Genomic DNA, 17,552 nt, shown 5'->3' with positions numbered 1-17,552 from the left:
TGTGACCTTCTGGCAGTGACCATGGAAGAAATCGTCATAAATCTATGACCATTTCTATCCAATTGGTCGCGGCCTGTTTAGGAGAGTCAAAACCATAAACCATAGTGACTATTTTGGTCAAAAAGGTCGTAATTGCCTTACACAAAATGGTCATAAGTAGACAACAGTGGTCGACAGCCTTATTTGTAGCTGATTACGACCAATCCAGATGGTCATGGTGTTGTAACATGGATGACTGGATGTCCACATCATCAATTTTACCTATGTGTCGTGTCATTTTGGCTTATGTGTTGGTTGTAGCGTCAGTCCGTCCATAGATTGACATGTTGACTAAACTGGGTCTACATTTACAGACGGGGCCAACTAACACAGTATAAATGACATGTGGGACCCGTCCCACAAAGGTGAATAAAGCAAAAAAAGGCGAAAATTCACTTTGCCTCATAGGTGTATATACACCCATTGTCTAAATACATATTTTAAAAAGTTAAAAAATTCAAGAAAAACATCCCGCGTGTAAATATGGACACTATATGTGTGTGCACCAAGTATCGATGAAAAATGACATTTTTGTGGCTTGTGTAAAAAAGACAATTTTTGATGCTTGATTACAGCTATTCACAAGCTATTTTTAATCTTTTTTACAAATGCAACCAAAATGCCCTTGTTCACCGAAATTTTGTGTGTGAACATAGGATGTCCAGATGTACACACGAGATTTTTTCTATACATATTTCATAATAGGTGTATCTACATCTAAGACCCAAAACGCCACTCTCAAAGAAAAAAAGGACCCATCCCACAAAGGTGAATAAAGCAAAAAAGAAAGGCCATCGCGCCAAAACGCCACTCTCAAAGAAAAAAGGACTCGTCCCAGAAAGGTGAATAAAGCAAAAAAGAAACCACACCACGTGATTCGAACTAGCTACCAGTCGAGTTCCTCTAAGGAGACAAACCACCACACCATAACAAAGAGACTGGTACATTCTCGCCCGTAACCTATTTAATGGGTAGTGTCGAGTGGGCTTGGGCCTTGGTGGGACAAGGGAACCTTTTTTTCTTTTATATTTTTCGTCCGCCGAGTGGGCCAACTACTCGTTTTGGGCACTCGAAAAATGGAAAATGATATTTCCGTGCGAAGAAAATGAATACTTTGTTAAGAAACATTGTTTTCCATTCCAAGATGCTCCCTTGTGCACAATATGAGATAATTTTAACAAACTATGCCATGAATGTTGTCATAACATTAGCCATTTCAGGATCTTCTCCACATTGAATGTCTTCCTCCTTTGGGAGGGGGGGGGGGGTCGTGAGCATCCGATCCTTTCGTCGTCGTCAGCGGTGGCGGGTATAATAAATGATTATGATTTTCTAATCCATCAATAAACGGTTAGATGCTTCTTATTGTTCTAAGATTTTCTAGCTTAATTGTAAACGGTTGTGATCTTGATATTTTAGTTAATTGTAAATAAGTTGTGGACTAATATTTTCCAAAAATGATGTGGTCCATTTTACAAGACATATTTGTTGTTTTTTTCTCTTAAAATGTAGAATATTTGGGTCCAAATTTTGAAAATTCCAATGCGAGACAACCGGCCAATGAGAAGCAAGGAACCACTATCACGCGGATCACCCAGTCGAAAGCGATCTGAGCCATCCATCAAACGCCCATCAACGATGGAGGTTCTCCCGAGAAACCCAAACCCTAACCCACCCACCCATCCTCTCCCATTCCCTAGATCCAATCGAGGCACCCTGCCACCCCCGCCTTCCTCTTCCTCCCGCGATTCCCACCACCGCCACCCCCACCCACCACCGCCGACCTCGTCTCGACCATGCATCCTCTCCCCTCGCCTTCCTCCACGGCTCCAAGGCTCGGCGCTCGGCGAGGGGGAAGCAGTGATGCCAAGGTGTAGGACGGGGATGGGGTGCATGTTCGACTACTTCCGTGCGGCCGGCGACTCGCCGCGCATCGGGCGCGCCCGCACCCAGCTCCCCTCGGATCTAGGCTCGGCGGAGCGGAGATGAAGATCACGGCGCTCGTCGTGCTGAGGCCGTCGGCCGTAGGCGCCGGGGGCTCCTCCTCCAGCGGCGGGCAGGGCTCCAAGGCGCTCGTGCTAGCCAATGCCACGGACGTCAGCCACTTCGGCTTCTTCCGGCGCGGCACCGCGCGCGAGTTCATCGTCTTCGTCGCCCGCACCATCGCCCAGCACACCCAGCCTGGCCAGCGCCAGTCCGTCCAGCATGAAGGTAACCATCCATCTCAGATCTGCTTGCCGCTACCTGGTATAGTTTACTTTGTGATACTAGAGCAAGGGCGACATGGGTGATTATGCCGATCTCTTCAAAGTAGCTTGTAGCCCTATCTGGTAGTTCATGTGATGCGCTGTAGGATTCATAGTTGCACAGTGATCTTGTTGCTAAAGTAGCGTTGTAGGCTTGTGTTTCTGTCCATAATGATTCCCTCTGTTCAAGGGTGTCCCGGCTGCAGAGGTGGTAAGAGGGGTGCCTCCCTCTGTTCACAGTTCACATAGTACTACTTTTGGTTGCACTCAGATGGTTTATTTGTTCGATTAACTTCAGTATTTCAGGTTTTAAGTGTCCTATGTGTCTGTCTCCAAATGATTTTGTTGCATATACCGTGTTCACATAGTTCTATTATCTGAACTTTTTGGAAGAATCATAGAAGAATTTTGAAATCCCTATTATAACAAATACTGAAATATTAGTACTGCTCCTAGATGTTTCTCGAAAATTAATGATATTCGTTTGAATTTTACTGGGCTATACAGCCAAGTATATGCACACTATGGCAATATGCAGCCTTGAGATAAATATAAATATTTTCCAAGGGTGTATTAACATGTGCCGCTAACTTCAAATTAAAAGGATGTGGGTGGATCATTTAAAATGCATAACACTTTTCAACTTTAGTGATTAATCTGCACTTATGGTGCCGTTACCTCTTTTGTTATTTCTGATACTTTTCTTGTCTGTAGGACATTGAAAGTCCTTTGTTTGGAGAGGGAAACCAAGTTGAAGTGAGTGGAAAATACTTCAGTCCATCCTGGAGTCTAGCTACTGTTCTTAAAGTGATTGGTGCTTCACAGTTTCTAGTACAGTACATGCATACTGAAAATGATGGGTACATGAAGTTTTTTGAAACAGAAACTTGTTCATGGCCCTACTTGTGTCGGAAAGTGCCAAACTTGAAACAAAAACTTGTAGTAGCGGGCATGGAGCTTAGTTCTTCAAGCATAACCTTTTAAAGCAGAAATCAGTGCACCTCATTGTTATTTTTTTCCCTACTGCTTTAAGAACTGTTGGTACAACATGAACTGGACTTCTTGGGGGTGACTGGATTTTGGGCAAACTTTGTTGCTGATATTGGCCAAATTATGTGTGCATACTCCATCTAATATAATATATAAATCTGAGATCTTGAAGCTTCATTCCTTTGGTCACCCAAGATATGTTAATGAAATGCTTTTGTCACTCCATTTGTTTGTGAATTTGCCTACCTGTTCTCATGTGACTCAGTGAGCATGCATTCAAGTTTTTCTGTAGGTCTATTTAGCATGACCCAGTGCTATGTGTTTTTAGCTACTTTAGCATTCAAATGAGCATAACAATGAACTCGGATCCAGGGCATGTACTCTAACCAGAGCATGTACAGTCTGCCATATTTAGAAATTCCTGGATACCAGATACAACTATGCCCTTAACTAGTAAATTTCCTTCAACAACCCATGCTTATGATCTGAGAACACTCTATTTGTGTACTGATGTACATTGGATGCCCGGATTTTAATTTTGAGTGTGTGTAATGTGATGTCTGGCATTCACTTGAAGTGGCACTCCTATATTTGCTTATAATATAAATACTTGTTTATGCGTACAATGCAAGTATTTTGTTTATGCATGCCTGAACTCCTAGCTAGCACTTCACAACTTATTCTCTGGTATCCTATTAATTAAATGGTACACCCTCCGTTCCAAATTACTGGTCGTGGTTTTAGTTCTGGTTTCCTGCCTCTTTGATTTGTTCGAGTATTATCTGCACATTAGTTCTTTCATTGAGTAGTGTGTATTTTTTGCTCATCTAGGTTTGAAAACTAGTTCCTTGCTCTACTCTGCTCCTACTAGGTGCTCGCGGAGGAGGCCAAGGCGCAGTAAGACAAGGCCGTCTTCAAGGTGCTCGATCTGGTACGATCTTTTAACCTCGGAAGGTTGAACCTCTCACCAACGACGACCGTCATCGGTGAGCTGCTGGTTGCCTCGGCCTCCCGCGGCATCTCCGACCGCCCCTACTCTTCTGACGAGCACAGGTTGCAGCTCCTAGAGAGGTATGCACATCCGTCCTTCCCCTTCCGCTACTGATGCTTCTCAGATTCCCCGGTCTTACTCATCTTGTCTCTTGTGTAGGGTGCATGGATGCAACTTCTTCCACCAGCGACCCTCCCCTCGGCGCCCAGCCTATGGAACACTTCGAATCTTTGGAGTCGCTAATGTCTTCCTGCAGGTAGCACCCCCCCTGTCCCTCCCCATCCTCCATTCCCTGCAGTTCCGTTTTTTCTTGAAGTCATCCTACATACCTGCATAATTAGGCACATATGCTAAAGTGAAACTAGTGCTATATTGCATCAAATGGTTATTTCTGGATTTGGTACCAGTTTTGGCCTGGCTTGTGCTTCATACCTTGCTTTGGTTTTCAGTAGCAAGTAGTGCCTTAGTACCTTTTCTATCATCTGGTGTCCATGGATCAAAATTTTGGCTGTTATGTATTTATTGTAGTATCAAGAATGGCTCAAACCTGAAGTTCTTAAGCTGTACATATAGCTATGCTCCATTCTTTTGTGCATTTTAATTCAGTGTTGGTGTTGATTTGATGCCCATGTTTAGAAACAAACTACTGTAGGATAAATAGGTTAATCTTCTTGGTTTGTTCGTGTGCAGATGACTGATGAGCTGATCTTCCACCAGTGGTAGCGGGAGGTGCTGCTGGAGCAGTGCATCGATCAGCAGATCATCCTGCCATTTGGGCAGGGAGAAGCTGGGACAGCCCTAATGCAGTAACATCACCGTGTGGCAAATCCAGTAGATTGACACAATATTGGTGCTTGGGTGACGGGACAAAGTATGTGTACTAGTGCTGGTACAATATATTCGTGCTTCTCATTGATGTTATGTGTGATCAGCTAAAATTTGTGCTTCTCGTCCAATCTATGTTGATGTGCGCTTGTGCACTTGTTGGGCCTTGAACCTTGCTGTGTAGAGTAGTCGATTGATGATGTATTGTATTTCATGTGATGTGTTGCTGAAATGAAATATATGAAATATTTTATTATGTTGTATTTGTTTTCTAATGGGCCTATCCTTAAATGTGCATGCTTTTGATAAAATAATGCATCAGCCCAAACAAATCAAACCAATTCAATTAAGAAAATAGGTATTGGGCTGGCCCCATGTCAGCTAGATTGGTGGATTGGGCTGTGAAATTTACGATGATTGGGCCAGGCCCATGTAGGCTAGATTGGTGGACTGGGCTATGAAATTTATGATGATTCCATTTGGTCACTAACAATGCCATGTCAGCTCAGCCAGATCAGATCCTACGTGGCTCAGGCAAATGGGTAGTGACCTTTTTGAAAATTTGGTCTTTAGTCTAGTTATGACCAAAATTCCAAAAAGGTCAAGTTTGTTCGTTCTTGACGACCAACTGTTGACCTTCTGAATTTGGTCAAAAAAGGTCAATAAACGATAAATATTACGAATCAACGACCAAAATGGGGAGTCATAATTGACCGTATTTCTTGTAGTGTTACCAGGTTGTCACCTGACCGAGATGTTGAGTTCGTGATCAAGTTGGTATCTTGTAGCCACCCCTTTCTCCAAGAATCTATGTTGGATACCCCTGAGCTAGTTAGTTAAGCTCCACGACAACTTGGAGAGTTGGAAGATAAGAGCTTGCCTAACTTAGTTCATTCCAAAGGGATATCTTTGTGTTTCTGTGTTAGTTGAAGAAAGATGATATCTTCATCGATTGGTCCCTGTGATCAGTTGTTGGACCTATTGTCTTATCAAAACTTTGATTTGAGTATGGGCTATCACCAAATCAAATCAGTACCAACGATGTTCATAATGTTGTATTACTCGTGGTTGATCCCTCGAGCATATCCAAAACTTCCAAAATTCATAGTAATTCAACCGTAACTCCAAATCAAACAAATTATATATGAAAAATGATCAGAAAAATCTATTCTATCCATCTGTACTGGTTTCATGCATGTTTAAACAACTTAAGCTTGCTGTTTAGATCAAAACATGATAATGCACTTTATAAGTTCTTAGTTTGAATTTGAATTTGAACCTTTGGTTCAAATCAACTCAAACCCTTATGTTCTTAGCTGCATTAGCTCAAATCACAGCATATTGCCATGTCACATTCATGCATCATATTGTTTGCATTGCATTGATCGTGTTCCTTCTCTGTTGCCGGTATTTGTCCCCTCTCAGTAGACGAGGTCCCAACGATGAGTTCGATGACACCGATGAAGAGCTATATTATCTTCGGAAGTGCCAGGCAAGCAAACCCCCCTTGTTCATTCTGTTACAATCCCACTCTCTCGCTCCTGCTCTCTTTTACTACATTAGGACAACAACGATTTAACTATTACATGCTGTGGTAGTTGAACCCCTTTTCCTCTGCGTAACCTGTTATTGCCACAGTAAATAGATGAAACCCACTAGCATGAGTAGGAGTTGTTTGAGCCCTGATGTGCCTACTCATTCATGCTTGTTTGTCATGCCTGCTACTGCTTAGAGTGGAGTCAGGTCTGATTCATCAGGGATGAATTGGAATGGTGATGAACATATCCTACTGTGTGAGCTAAGTGTGTGAACACGATTTGGTAATGGTAGCGGTGAGAGGCCATGTAGGAGTACATGGTGGGTTGTCTCATTGAAACCGTCCTCAGGAACTGAGTTCTGTGTTTGTGATCCATGAACAATTACTACCAGACATTGGGTTTCGGTAACTCGACCCCTCTCGTCTTATTAATCACCTCGATCTCTGTCCAGGAGTTGCAACTAGTTTCTGGTGTTTGTAGGATATGTGTTGGGGGCCATGCGTAGCGGTGACCCTAGGGGTGGGCTATGATGCGGTAGAGATACAAGGCACGGTGTACCGGGACGCCCTTTGGTGCCTCGGGAACCCTGCTCTCATCGTTTGGGGCCGTGAGCGAAACCCCGGCCGGATCTCCTTGCGGATGGAACTCAAATAGGTGATAAACCTAGACTGGAGACTTGTGTGGTTAGTCAGGTTGTGGCCGACTCCCTCACCAGGCTTCTGCTTGAAGGTTGTCGAGATACATGACGTGTACATGGTGGTATGTGGCGAGAGCGTGCGTGAAGAAGTACACCCCTGCAGGGTTATAGATGATCTATTCGATTAGCCATGTCTACGGTAAAGGACTTCTGGGTTGCCTATACAATTCATAGACAAGTGAAAGTGGATACTATAAAATGCACAAGATAAGCGTGAGTGCTATGGATGGCGTTCTCGTAGGGAGACGGGAGCGGATCCATAGAAGTGTATTGATATGGTGAATATGTGGACTCGTGTGCGCCACCTCAAAAGAGTTACTTGCAGTAGTAGTTCAGGTTAGCCACTGTGTCAAAGCTGGCTTGCTGCAGTCAAACCCCACCATCCCTTTGTTGATAATGATGCATATGTAGTTAGTTCTGATGTAAGTCTTGCTGGGTACATTTGTACTCATGTTTCCTTAATTTATGTTTTTGTAGAGAGACTTCGGTCTTGCTAGTAGTTCCGTGTGGACTTCGACGTTTAGCTTGATACCTCAGCTACGATCTTGTGCCCTCGGCAGGATCTGGTAGATAGTCGGGCTTCTCAGCCTTTTTCACTTGTAGATGTCTGTACTCAGACATGTTAAGCTCCCGCATGTGCTTGTTGCTTGTATGACTTGAATGCTGGGTCATCAGACCCATGTTTGCAATATCTGGCTCTTCAGAGCTTAATGAATAAATACTTTGAGTCGTAAAGTTTTGTTGTGATGCCATGTTGTATTTTCACATATCGAGCATATTGTGTGTATGATTGAAATGCTTGGTATGTGTGGGATCCGACAACCTAGTTGTTTATCCTTGGTAGCCTCTCTTATGGGGACATGTAGTCTAGTGCTTCCACTGAGCCATGGTAGTCTACTACAGCCAGGTTTTCCGGAGTCCTGCTAGCCCAGTTACTACTGCTTCAGAACACTTAGACTGGTCGGCATGTGATCCACTTCGTTCCTGTGTTTGTCCCTTCGCGGAAATGTCACGCAGTGACTTCCGGAGTCCTGCTAGCCTGCTACAGCCCGGGTTCCCAAAGTCCTGTTAGGCCAGTTGCTATAGCTCGGATTCACACATTGATGACCGACACGTTCGATGCTGGTTCATGTATGCCTATCCTCGTAAGTCAGTGCCACTTTGGGTTCACGACTAGTCATGTCGTGTCACATCCCTAGTTCTGGTATGACCTAGGCTAGCCTTCATGTTTGCATCATATTTAAATTTCATTTAAATTTGAAATGGGGATTTGTGAAACCCTCAGAATTCATTCCTGGAAATGATCTAGATAAAAATTGCTCCAAAAAGGTTCAAGAAAATGTTCATGTTGCCCTCTGAAAATATTGGACAGAGATAAAATTCAAACCAATATTTTTAGGAACTCATAAATATTTATTTTGGCCATTTGGAATTAATGCAATAATTATTTGCATTGGGTATATATGTTATATATATTAGATATGTCCAATAATTCTGATTTTTACTGTGGGGCTTTGGAATAATCCAATTAGTTCCTACAATAATTTTCAGAAGAAACTAAATTGGTTTAGTATTTTACTAAACCATAAACAAATGTCAGAAAAATAGAAAAGAAAAACAAAATGGAAAAACGTACCTGGACCTTACATGCGGCCTTGCACTATGCAGCTCAACTGGCCAGCCCGGCCCATTCCCACCTCCCCTGTCGCCTTCCTCCTCTTGCCAGGAGGACGAAGGGCGCGTGGTCGCCGTGCGCGAGCACACGCCGGCCACCTCCTGCTTCCCTGCTCACCACTGGAGGCAACCAACGACGACACGCGCCCCCGGACCCTCTCACTCTCCCCAGTCCTCTCCTCTCCTCTCCCTCGCTTTCTCGCTCGCGACCGAGCACGTTCATCGCCGCCGTTCGCCGTTGCCGTAGCCACCGCCTCACCCTCTCCCTCTCCCCGTGCTCAGAACCTCCGCCACGTCGCCGGCTACCTCCTCGTCGAGCCACGCACCTCCGGACGGCCTGCATCGCCGCCATCATCTTCCTCCTCGGGCTCCGCCGTCCGCCGTCGTCAATTCATCGCCATTGGACCTCCCCCGAGCTCTCTAACGCCTCCACCGGATCTGCGGTGAGCCCCGCCACCATTTCCCCCTCTCTGTTTAGTCGCTCGCACGCCGTAGCATCGTTCCCCACCATGGCCGTAGCGCTTCGCCGCCGTCCATGTCGCCGTCGTCGTCTCGGCCCGCCTCCGCCCAAACCGAGCACCCCATCGTGCTCCTGGTGCCACGGGGGTGCCGCAGAGCCCCTCGGGTGGCCTCCCTGTGCCTCGCAGCCCGCTCCCGCCAGTAGCCATGCTCCGGCCGCCGCAGATGACCTCATCGCGGTCGCCTCCGGCCATCCCACGGCCTCCCACGTGTCCCACTGGATGCGCGCGAGCCTGGGCATCGCGTAGGTGGCCTTCGCCACCCAAATGGTCACCGGAGGACCAAATCCGAGGCCCTCCACCGCGTTCTGCCTCGCCGGCAGCTAAACGCCGGCGGGTTGACCGTGTTTGGCCCCCCAGTTGACCAGTTTAACCCGTATGGGTCATTGACATGTGGGGCCCGGCCCTATTAATTTTTAGTTAGGATTAGTTTAACCACTAATTAAACCCTGGTTAACTAATTGGGTCACTGACGCGTGGGCCCAAACCCATTAATTAAATCAGTCCAGGATTAATTTAATTTAGGATTAGCCACAGACACTGACGTGTGGACCCCACACATCAGGTTTGACCTGGTCAGCCGGCTTTGACCTCCTGACGCAATGGTGCTGTCATGCTGACGCAATATATCTTTTCTGGTTTTAAATTAAATCAGGAAATTCCAGAAAATGCTATAAACTTCAAAAATTCATAGAAATTCAACCGTAGCTCAGATTGAAATAATTTATATATGAAAAATGATCAGAAAAATTCAATCTATCGATCTGTACCATTTTCATGCATGACAAACCAACCTATACATGTTGTACAAGTGAAACACTAAAATGGCTTATATAGAGAGCTTATTTTGTAGATGCATTTGAATCTTTGGTTCAAATGGATTTCAACCAAATAAAAGCTAGTTGTATTAGCTCAATCAGCATCACATATTCATGCCATGATCATGCATCATATTGTTGCATATGGTTGTGTATTGATTACCGACACCGTTCCTTCTCGATAGGTCCTTCTCCGGAGACGTTTTTAGAGTACCTGTTTGAGGAGCAGTGCCTTCCTTGTTGATCTACCAGGAAAGCAAACCCCCTTGTTCATTCCGATACAATCCTACTCTCTCGCTCCTGCTCTCATTTATTGCATTACGACAACAACGATTCAACTGCTACTTTGTGCTGCAGTAGTTGAACCCATTCCTCTACATGACCTGTCATTGCCACAGTAAATAGTTAAAACCCACTAGCATGTGTAGGAGTTGATTGAGCCATGTTGTGTTCTTGCCATGACATGCCTGCTATTTCTTAGAGTTGTGTTAGGTCCGATTCATCGGGAATGAATCGGAGTGCAATGCTATGTTCTGATGCTGAGAGTTAAGTGTGTGAACACGATTTGGTAAAGGTAGTGGTGAGAGGCCATGTAGGAGTACATGGTGGGTTCTCTCACAGGAACCGTCCTTAAGCACTGAGTTCCGTGTATGTTGTCCAACGACAAGCTACTACCACACATTGGAATTCTTAAGTGCCCCTCTCGACTTATTAGCCAACTTGATCTCTGTCCAGGAGTTGCAAATAGTTTCTAGTGTTGTAGGTAGTGTTAGTAGTCTACCAAGTGGCACCCGACCAGGTGGGCTTGGGACAGACTAGGCACAAGTGGCACGGTGTACCAAGCGTAGATCCATCTGACGAGGTGGGCTTGGGAACCCTGCACACATCATTTGGGGCCGTGAGCGACACCCCGGCCGGATCTCCTTGCGAATGGAACCCGAATAGGCGATAAACCTGGACTAGAGTCTTGTGTGGTTAGTCAGGTCGTGGACGACACCCTCGCCAGGCTTCCGCTTGAAGGTTGCCGAGATACATGACGTGTATATGGTGATAAGTGGTGAGAGCGTGTGTGAAGAAGTACACCCCTGCAGGGTTATCAAATCTATTCGAATAGCCGTGTCCTCGGTTATGGACTTCTTGGATGCTTATGTGGTACATAGACAACTTAAAGTGGATACTCTAAAATGCTCAAGACAAGTGTGAGTGCTATGGATGGCCTCCCGTAGGGAGACGGGAATGAATCCATAGTAGAGTATTGATGTGGTGATTAGTGGACTCGTGTGCGCCACCTCAAAAGAGTTACCAGCAGTCGTAGTACAGGTTAGCCACTTAGTCAAAGCTGGTTGCTGCAACTGAACCCCACATTGCCTCCTTGATACTAATGCATGTTTGATAGGACCTGATGTTAGTCTTGCTGAGTACCTTTATGCTCAGTTGCTTTATTCATGTTTTTTGAAGCGGAGACTCCAGCCTTACTAGTTTACTTGGACTTCGACGAGTAGCTTGCACCTCAGCTACGATCTTGTGCCCTTGGGAGGGACTTGTAGATAGTCATGCCTCTTAGCCTTTTTCTTTTGTAGTTGTCTGTACTCAGACATGTAATGCTTCTGTTGCTTGTATGCTCTGAATGATGGGTCATGTGACCTCTATTTGTATTTAATTCTATGTGGCTCTTCTGGGCCTTTATCTATATGAGTTCGCCTTATGTTGTGATGCCATGTTGTACAGCACATACTTGCATGTTATGCATACGTGTGATGTGTATTGCTATGTGTGGGATCCGACAATCTAGTTGTTTATCCTTGGCAGCCTCTCTTATGGGGAAATGTAGTCTAGTGCTTCTTTGAGCCATAGTAGTCCGCTACAGCCCGGTTCACCGCAGTCCTGCTAGCCCAGCACTACTACTCAGGACACTTGACTGGCCGGCATGTGTTTCACTTCGTTCTATGTCTGTCCCTTCGGGGAAATGTCATGCGGTGACATTCGGAGTCCTGCCTAGCCTGCTATAGCCCGGGTTCCCCAGAGTCATGTTAGCCCAGTGCTACAGCCCGGATTCACACGCTGCTGACCGACATGCTCGATGTGAATCATGTATGCCTATCCCCATAGGTTAGTGCCGCTTTGGGTTCACGACTAGCCATGTCGGCCCGTGTTCTCTGTAATATGGATGCTAGTGACACTATCATATACGTGAGCCAAAAGGCGCAAACGGTCCCGGGCCATGGTAAGGCGACACCCGTGGGAATACCGTGCGTGAGGCCGCAAAGTGATATGAGGTGTTACAGGCTAGATCGGTGTGACTTATAATCGGGGTCCTGACCGCTTTGGTATCAGAGCCTGACTGCCTGTAGGATTTCCAAGCCAACCTGGTCAAAGTTGAGTCTAGAAATTCTTTAGCTGTATAGGGGAATTGATTGTGGAAGGGAACGTAAGGCTCTTTTTACTCCTTATACCTCATGGCCTTCTGATCTGAGTCATCCTATCCTTCCTACACAGTTAAGGAACTAGGCTTCCTCTTCTGTCTATCAGGATCACGTGTTACTACTCCGTAGTCTCTTAGGATGGGTTGATCAGAGTCATATCCCAGTTCGAGTACTTCCGGTGTAGTCTGTTTAGTAACATCTCAGAACCTTGAGTGATGATGTTGAGTTTGGTGCTACCCCATCATTTGTGGGATGTCTCATTTTCAGCATTTTACTGCCGTTATGCTGCTGGAATTGTCCTAGGTGTTCAAGAGATAGTATTTTCCTCGTACTGTATTCTACATCCTTTTGATGATGCTGATTGCATCCTGTGTTTCCTTGGTTGGTTCTTCAGGATGTCGTCAGTTAACCGAAGTTCTGTTGCTCGTAGCCGGAACCACGGAGATGGTAGGGATGAGGATCCTCCCGACCAGTCTTTGTTGGCAGAGTTCATGTTAGAGATGGAGAAGAACAAGCGTGAGACTAACCGCTTGTTAGCACGTATTGAGGAGAACACCTCCCATCAGTGCAAAGAGTCAGCGACCATCTATGATTTCATTGGTCTGAAACCACCTACCTTCCATCATTCCATCGAACCACTCGATGCAGATGACTGGCTTCGTAGTATCACTCACAAGCTGCGTTCTGCGAACGTAGCTGAAAGTGACAAGGTCACCTATGCTACATATCACCTGGAAGGTCCTGCTAGTCTTTGGTGGCAGAACTATGAGGCTATCCTTCCAGCTGGCCAGATAACCACCTGGAGAGATTTCACTGAGGCTTTTCGCGAGCATCACATTCCTCAGGCTCTCATTGACCGCAAGAGAGAAGAGTTCTATAGTTTCACCCAGAGTAAGATGGTTGTTGGTGCTTACAGTAGGGAATTTGAGAACCTTGCCCGCTATGCTACAGAAGAGGTGTCCACAGACGCCAAGAAGCAGGCCAGGTTCCAGAAGGGTCTTAACCCTAAGTTGCGTCATGATCTCCACCTGCATCACTGTGATACATTCCAGGCTCTTGTGAACAAGGCCATTAATGCAGAGACAGCTCAACTCACTTACGAGGAGTCTCGTAAGCACACCCGTGATTTGGGTTTTTCTTCCGGTTCTACTTCATAGAAGCGCCGGATTTGGGTTCCGAACTCCGCTCTTCCACCCGCTTATACACCAAGGCCTTCTTGTGTGGCACCTCACCCAGTTCAACCGTATGCTACACCCATGCCTATTGGTATACCACTTGTCAATGCGGGTCCATGTCCTACCTCCAAGATTTGTTACAAGTGCGGCGAGCCAGCCACATTGCCCGTATTTGCACTCAGACCCGTGTTGCTCCACCCCAGCCCGGGAAGTCTGTTGGCCGTGGTAGTAAGCTATCACACCAGATGATCAGTGCCAAGTCAACTCCCACTGAACTTGGACGTGTGCATCACGTCTCAGCTAAAGACGCTCATGATGATCCAGATGTCGTTCTTGGTACACTCCTTATCAACAGTCATCCAGCTTCGGTTCTATTAGATACTGGAGCATCTCACTCCTTCATTTCTGAAAGCTATGCTAACTTGCACAACATGTCATTTTGTGATATGCCCTCTCCACTAGTCATTCAAACTCCTAGATCCAAATGGCAAACTTCTAGTGTAAGCCATGGTAATGAAATCCTTGTTGACAGACTTGTATTCCTTGCATCACTTATAGCCCTCAAGTCTACAAATATCAACATCATCTTGGGTATGGACTGGATGAAAGCCCGTTATGCCAAGATTGATTGTTACACAAGGTCTGTTTAGCTTACACACCCAGCTGGCAAGATAGTCACCATCTCCACTAGAGTTTCAAAGCGCCAACTCTATTCTCTTAATGCCAGCCCTCTTCTAGACCTTGAAGATATCCCGGTAGTCCGTGACTTCCCGGATGTCTTTCAAGAGGAACTGCCAGGTATTCCACCTGACAGAGATGTAGAGTTTGTCATAGATCTTATCCCAGGAACCGCCCCAATCTCTAGGAGACCTTACAAGATGGCACCCTTAGAACTAGCTGAGCTTAAGAAACAACTCGATGAATCCTTGCAAAAGGGTTTCATCCGTCCTAGTTCTTCTCCTTGGGCTTGCCCCGTCCTCTTTGTCAAGAAGAAGGATGGTACGGACCGGATGGTTGTAGATTATTGTCCCGTTAATTTGGTCACGATAAAGAACAAGTATCCGCTCCCCAGGATCAACGACCTATATGATCAGCTCGCTGGATCCTCAGTCTTTTCCAAGATGGATTTGAGGTTAGGCTACCACCAAATCAAGATCAGAAATGGGGACATTCCTAAAATGGCTTTTGTCACTCGTTATGGCCAGTACGAGTACACCGTCATGTCCTTCGGTCTAACCAATGCTCCAGCTACATTCTCCCGCTTGATGAACTCGATCTTCATGGAGTACTTAGATAAGTTCGTCGTGGTTTACCTCGATGATATCCTTATTTACTCGAAGAACAAGGAAGAGCATGCCGAACATCTTAGACTTGTGTTAGAGAAACTCAGAGAACACCACCTTTATGCCAAGTTCTCCAAGTGTGAATTTTGGTTGCCAGAAGTGACCTATCTCGGCCACGTAATCTCTGGTAAGGGCATTGCTGTCAATCCCGAAAGAGTCCAGGCCATTCTTGATTGGACTCCACCTGAAACAGTTAAACAAGTTAGGAGTTTCCTTTGTCTAGCCAGTTATTGTCGTCGCTTCGTTGAGAACTTCTCCAAAGTGGCCAAACCTCTCACAGAACTTCTCAAGAAAGATAAAAAGTTTGAGTGGTCCCCACAGTGTGAGTACAATTTTCAGGAACTGAAAAGACGCCTGACTTCTGCTCCCATACTTGTGCCATCAGATTTCACTAAGGACTTTGTTATCTACTGCGACGCCTCACGACAGGGACTAGGTTGCATCCTTATGCAAGATCGCCATGTGATTGCCTATGCATCTCGACAGTTGCATCCACATGAGGAGAATTATCCTACACATGATCTAGAGCTTGCAGCCGTAGTCTATGCACTTAAGACCTGGCGACATTACCTCCTTGGTAAACGTTGTGAGATTTACACTAATCACTAGAGTCTTAAGTATATCTTCACCCAACCAGATTTGAACCTTAGGCAAAGACGTTGGTTGGAGTTGATCTCAGATTACAACTTAGGAATTACCTACACCCCAGGCAAGGGGAATGTCATGGCTGATGGGCTAAGTCGTAAGTCCTATTGCAACAATCTCATGTTGCAGCAGGGCCAGTCACTTCTCCATGAGGAATTATGTAAGCTTAACCTTCACATTGCTCCTCACGGATTTCTTTCTACCTTGGTGGCGAAACCTACCCTTGAGGATCAGATCATTACTGATCAGAAGTTTGATAGGGGTGTTATCCGCATCAAGAGAAACATTAAGAAGGGAGTTGGTGGATGTTTCTCTATGGATGATCGAGGTGTTGTTTTCTTTGAAAATCGCTTGGTGGTTCCCAAGAATCAACATCTTCGACAATTAATCCTTAAGGATGCGCATGAATCTCCTCTCACGATTCATCCCGGTAGTACTAAGATGTATCAGGACCTACGCCAGAGGTTCTAGTGGACTAGGATGAAGAGAGAAATTGCTCAGTTTATTGCTAACTGCGACGTTTGTCGTCGCGTTAAGGCAGAGCATCAACGACCTGCTGGCACCCTTCAGCCTTTAGCTATTCCTGAGTGGAAATGGGATAAAGTTGGTATGGACTTCATCACCGGCTTTCCCAGGACCAAGAGAGGGAATAATGCTATCTTCGTAGTCATTGATCATCTTTCCAAAGTGGCTCACTTCCTACCTGTTCGAGAGAGTATCACCGCTAGTCAGCTCGCTGACTTATCTATTTCTCAAATAGTGTCACTTCATGGTGTCCCACTAGAGATCAATTCAGACCGTGGTAGTCTTTTCACTTCTCATTTCTGGGAGAGTTTCCAAACTGCCATGGGCACCCATCTTTCCTTCAGTACCGCTTTCCACCCTCAATCAAGTGGTCAGGTGGAAAGGATCAACCAAATTCTCGAAGACATGCTTAGAGCTTGTGTTATCTCATTCGGTATGGATTGGGAGAAGTGTCTTCCCTTCGCCGAGTTTGCTTATAACAATAGCTACCAATCCAGCCTCAAGAAAGCTCCTTTTGAGGTTCTGTATGGACGAAGATGTCGAACACCTTTGAACTGGTCAGAAACCGGTGAAAGACAATTCTTTGGACCGGATATGATACAGGAGGCAGAAGAGCAAGTTCGCATCATTCGTGAGAATTGGAAAACAGCCCAATCTCGTCAAAAGAGCCAGTATGACCGTCGTCATAAGGAAGTGGCTTATGAAGTTGGCGATAAGGCTTACCTTCGGGTTACCCCTTTGAAGGGTACCCATCGTTTCGGTATCAAGGGCAAGTTGGCTCCTTGTTACATTGGTCCTTTTCGCATTCTCGCTAAATGAGGAGAGGTTGCCTACCAGTTGGAACTACCCCCACATCTTTCTCGAGTACATGATGTCTTCCACGTCTCCCAACTCAGGCGTTGCTTCTTGGATCCCATCCGCGGAGTGGACCACGAAACGCTTGATCTCCAAGATAACCTCACATATCGAGAGTACCCTGTTTGCATCCTTGATCAAGCAGAGTGTGTCACCCGACGTCATAACATGAAGTTTCTCAAGGTTCAGTGGTCTCATCATTCTGAGAGAGAAGCTACCTGGGAGCGTGAAGATCATCTTCGACTTGAGT

The 17,552-nt window shown here is 45.7% G+C and overlaps 1 protein-coding gene across 1 annotated transcript; it reads left to right on the top strand.

Moving 5' to 3' along the window:
- The first annotated feature begins 2,024 nt into the window (after positions 1-2,024).
- Positions 2,025-4,380, top strand: LOC147964899 (synaptobrevin homolog YKT6-like). The gene is made up of 4 exons (XM_087530201.1): positions 2,025-2,250; positions 2,584-2,591; positions 3,000-3,145; positions 4,230-4,380. The coding sequence occupies exons 1-4, from the start codon at positions 2,025-2,027 to the stop codon at positions 4,378-4,380; spliced, it is 531 nt and encodes a 176-aa protein (XP_087386327.1).
- Positions 4,381-17,552: the final 13,172 nt, after the last annotated feature.

Source organism: Triticum urartu, chromosome 6A (assembly GCF_056163025.1).
Source record: "Triticum urartu cultivar PI428250 chromosome 6A, HENAU_Tu73, whole genome shotgun sequence".
Taxonomy (NCBI): Eukaryota; Viridiplantae; Streptophyta; class Magnoliopsida; order Poales; family Poaceae; genus Triticum; species Triticum urartu.
Note: the sequence above shows the minus strand (reverse complement) of the source record. Positions and strands in the feature narration are given on the sequence as shown.

Coding starts and splice junctions, on each gene's coding strand:
- LOC147964899 (XM_087530201.1), top strand. CDS start 2,025: ATGAAGATCACGGCGCTCGTCGTGCTGAGGCCGTCGGCCGTAGGCGCC. Junction 3,146..4,229: donor ATGCATACTGAAAATGATGG/GTACATGAAGTT, acceptor TAACCTCGGAAG/GTTGAACCTCTCACCAACGA.